Genomic DNA, 2,533 nt, shown 5'->3' on the forward strand with positions numbered 1-2,533 from the left:
ATGTCTTCTATTTTGTCGTTGCTGTGGTGTTGATGGTGTTGGAGTGGTTGGTTGAATGGTAAGGTTTTTTTTGGCTGGTCCAGTTGCTAGTGTCTTAGATGAAGTGTTCTGTGCTGCTGATGTGGGTGTGTAGTGCGGATTTTGGTGATGCGATTGGGTTGCATTTATGTGAATATTAGGTGATTGAGTGTTTGTTGTCCTCTGGGCTGAGCCGTTTGTAAGTGTTTTGGCATAGGTGTCTTTCGGTTGGAAACCGTGACGTTCAAAATAAATGCGTTGGGCAGTTTTATGGTCAACTTTTTGTGTGGTTTTAATAGCTGTTAGTTCTTGGATTTTTATGAACGTAGGGCATTTGCGGTCAATTGGGCTGTGTTGATGGTCAAGTTCTGGGTTGTTTCGGCAATTTAAGCAGTTTTTTTTGTTTGTGCATTTCTCTCCGTCGCTTGTGTGTTTTGTTTCTGAGAAACTAATGCAAGTTTTTTCACATTTTCATATGGGTGTTGGATGACCGAAGCGGAGGCATTTTTGCATCGAAGTGGGAGTGGGATATAGTCTCGTACTCGGACTGTTTCGTAACCGATTTGTACTATCTCAGGGAGCTTATGCGACTCAGAGGTTATAATTATTAATACAGTTTCAACTATAGTGCTGTTGTTGGTGTCAGAGTTAGAGTTGGGGTTTTGCCGTTTCATTATTTTTTTAGCTTCAGTTACTTTTTGTGGTTTTAGTTCTTGTAGAATTGTGTCTTCGTCGATGTGTTTAAGGTCGTTACAATAAATAACTTTCTTAGAGAAGTTTAATGTTTTATTTTCACCAATTTTTTTTTTTTGGTTTTTAGGTGATGCTCTTTCGAAAGAGTTGTTGTCTTTCCCTTTAATAATAGTAAATTTAGGTTCTCTTAATTGGAATTGTTATTATTTTGGGGTAATTTTCTAAATGTTTGGTGGGCCTGTCATAATTGTTGGTTAAGGGCTTGATCCCGGGTTGGAGGTCTTGTTGTTTTTATTGTTGTGTTTTTTATTTTCTCTTTGTGGTTGATATTTGTTTATCAAGATTTTGCTGATAAGGGTTTTGGGCTTACGCGAAGCGAGGCTTTAAACTGAGTGGCACGACTTATCTCTTCGGAGGTTGAAGTGATACTGTCATTATTTAATTAGTCTCGTATATTTCTATCGATTTGCCAAAAACAAATTTTTTTGCTAAAACCGCACAAATTATATATAATATATATCTTATTTATTATATTGTTATATCTATTTTATAATATCTATTCACTATGCGTTCTCAATTACACGGGTATGGCATTCTCTCTTGTTTTTTTATATAATGCACAGGTCGTAAATAACTTTGTTTTTTTTTTTATTTTTAGTACCCATGTCTGTAATAATCCTTATATTCTACCATGCTTGGGTATAAGTTCTTCAAAAATGGCTTTAGAAATTATTTTCGATCTTTTATTACGTGTAGGTACTGTTACCAAATATTTGTACCCATGTCATAATAATCCTTATATTCTACCATGCTTGGGTATAAGTTCTTCAAAAATGGCTTTAGAAATTATTTTCGATCTTTTATTACGTGTAGGTACTGTTACCAAATATTTGCTTAGATCGCAGATGATATTGACTGTATACTCATTTCCATATTCTGGAAGTGGAGCAATTGTGTCTATCAACACTACACACTATTCTCATGCTGGGGTTTCGGTTATAGTCAATAATACAATTTTTTTAATTGCCTTAGAGTTCTAGAAATTTCTGAGTGAGTGACAAATGATCGTCATTTAATTTAAACAGTATTGGTTTACTTTGAACATTATCTCTTTTTTCTATCTTCGTCCCCTTGTTATTATTGTCTGAATTTTTAAGTATATATAATAATAATGAATGAATGTGTAAACAAATTATTACATTTAAAGTTTTTGTTCTATTTCATTCTAGGAATTCAAAAACGCCCAGTTTTTTTTGTTGCTAGTCGCTATGGACGAAGTACTACATATGATGAAAGTTTAAAATCCAGACGCATTTTCATCGTACCTCGAAACGAGCATTTCTTTCTTGGCTCTCGGTACGGTAAACGAAGCGGCAAATATTTATGTCTTTCGAGGGAAATAAATAAGCTGATAGTCAGAAAAAGATTACGAAACAATGATAAAGAACGAACTCCAACTTTAAGCTTTATAACCAAACACTTTCTGATGCGAAATACTTAACTAGTATATTAAAAGAAATTTCAATGTAGAGACCGCCAGTTATTGATTGACCAATATTCTGAGTTTGTAATGGCATTCGACTCTGACATGAATGCCAATTACTAATGCTTTTTGTTAAATATAACATATAATAACATTTTATAACATACGCCCTCGGCGTTTTATCACAACGAAGGAAAACTGCTAAGAAATAAACAGGAAAAATAAATCTATTTAAATATTATTAAAAATAAAATTGCATGTTTTTTTTTTTTCTTTTTTATATAAAAAGAAAGTTCCCGAATTGTTTGAATGATATATGGAAACCAGGTCAAACATCCT

The 2,533-nt window shown here is 33.4% G+C and overlaps 1 protein-coding gene across 1 annotated transcript; it reads left to right on the forward strand.

Moving 5' to 3' along the window:
* The first annotated feature begins 1,831 nt into the window (after positions 1–1,831).
* RYa (RYamide) lies at positions 1,832–2,251 on the forward strand. Its single transcript, NM_001110912.3, has one exon. It carries the CDS (start codon positions 1,883–1,885, stop codon positions 2,210–2,212), a length of 330 nt encoding a protein of 109 aa, NP_001104382.3. The 5' UTR covers positions 1,832–1,882; the 3' UTR covers positions 2,213–2,251.
* Positions 2,252–2,533: the final 282 nt, after the last annotated feature.

The sequence above is a fragment of the Drosophila melanogaster genome, chromosome 2R, assembly GCF_000001215.4.
Source record: "Drosophila melanogaster chromosome 2R".
NCBI classification, from domain to species: Eukaryota; Metazoa; Arthropoda; class Insecta; order Diptera; family Drosophilidae; genus Drosophila; species Drosophila melanogaster.

What these genes read in the sequence shown, in the direction of transcription:
- RYa (NM_001110912.3), top strand. Translation starts at nt 1,883, where the DNA reads ATGAATGAATGTGTAAACAAATTATTACATTTAAAGTTTTTGTTCTAT.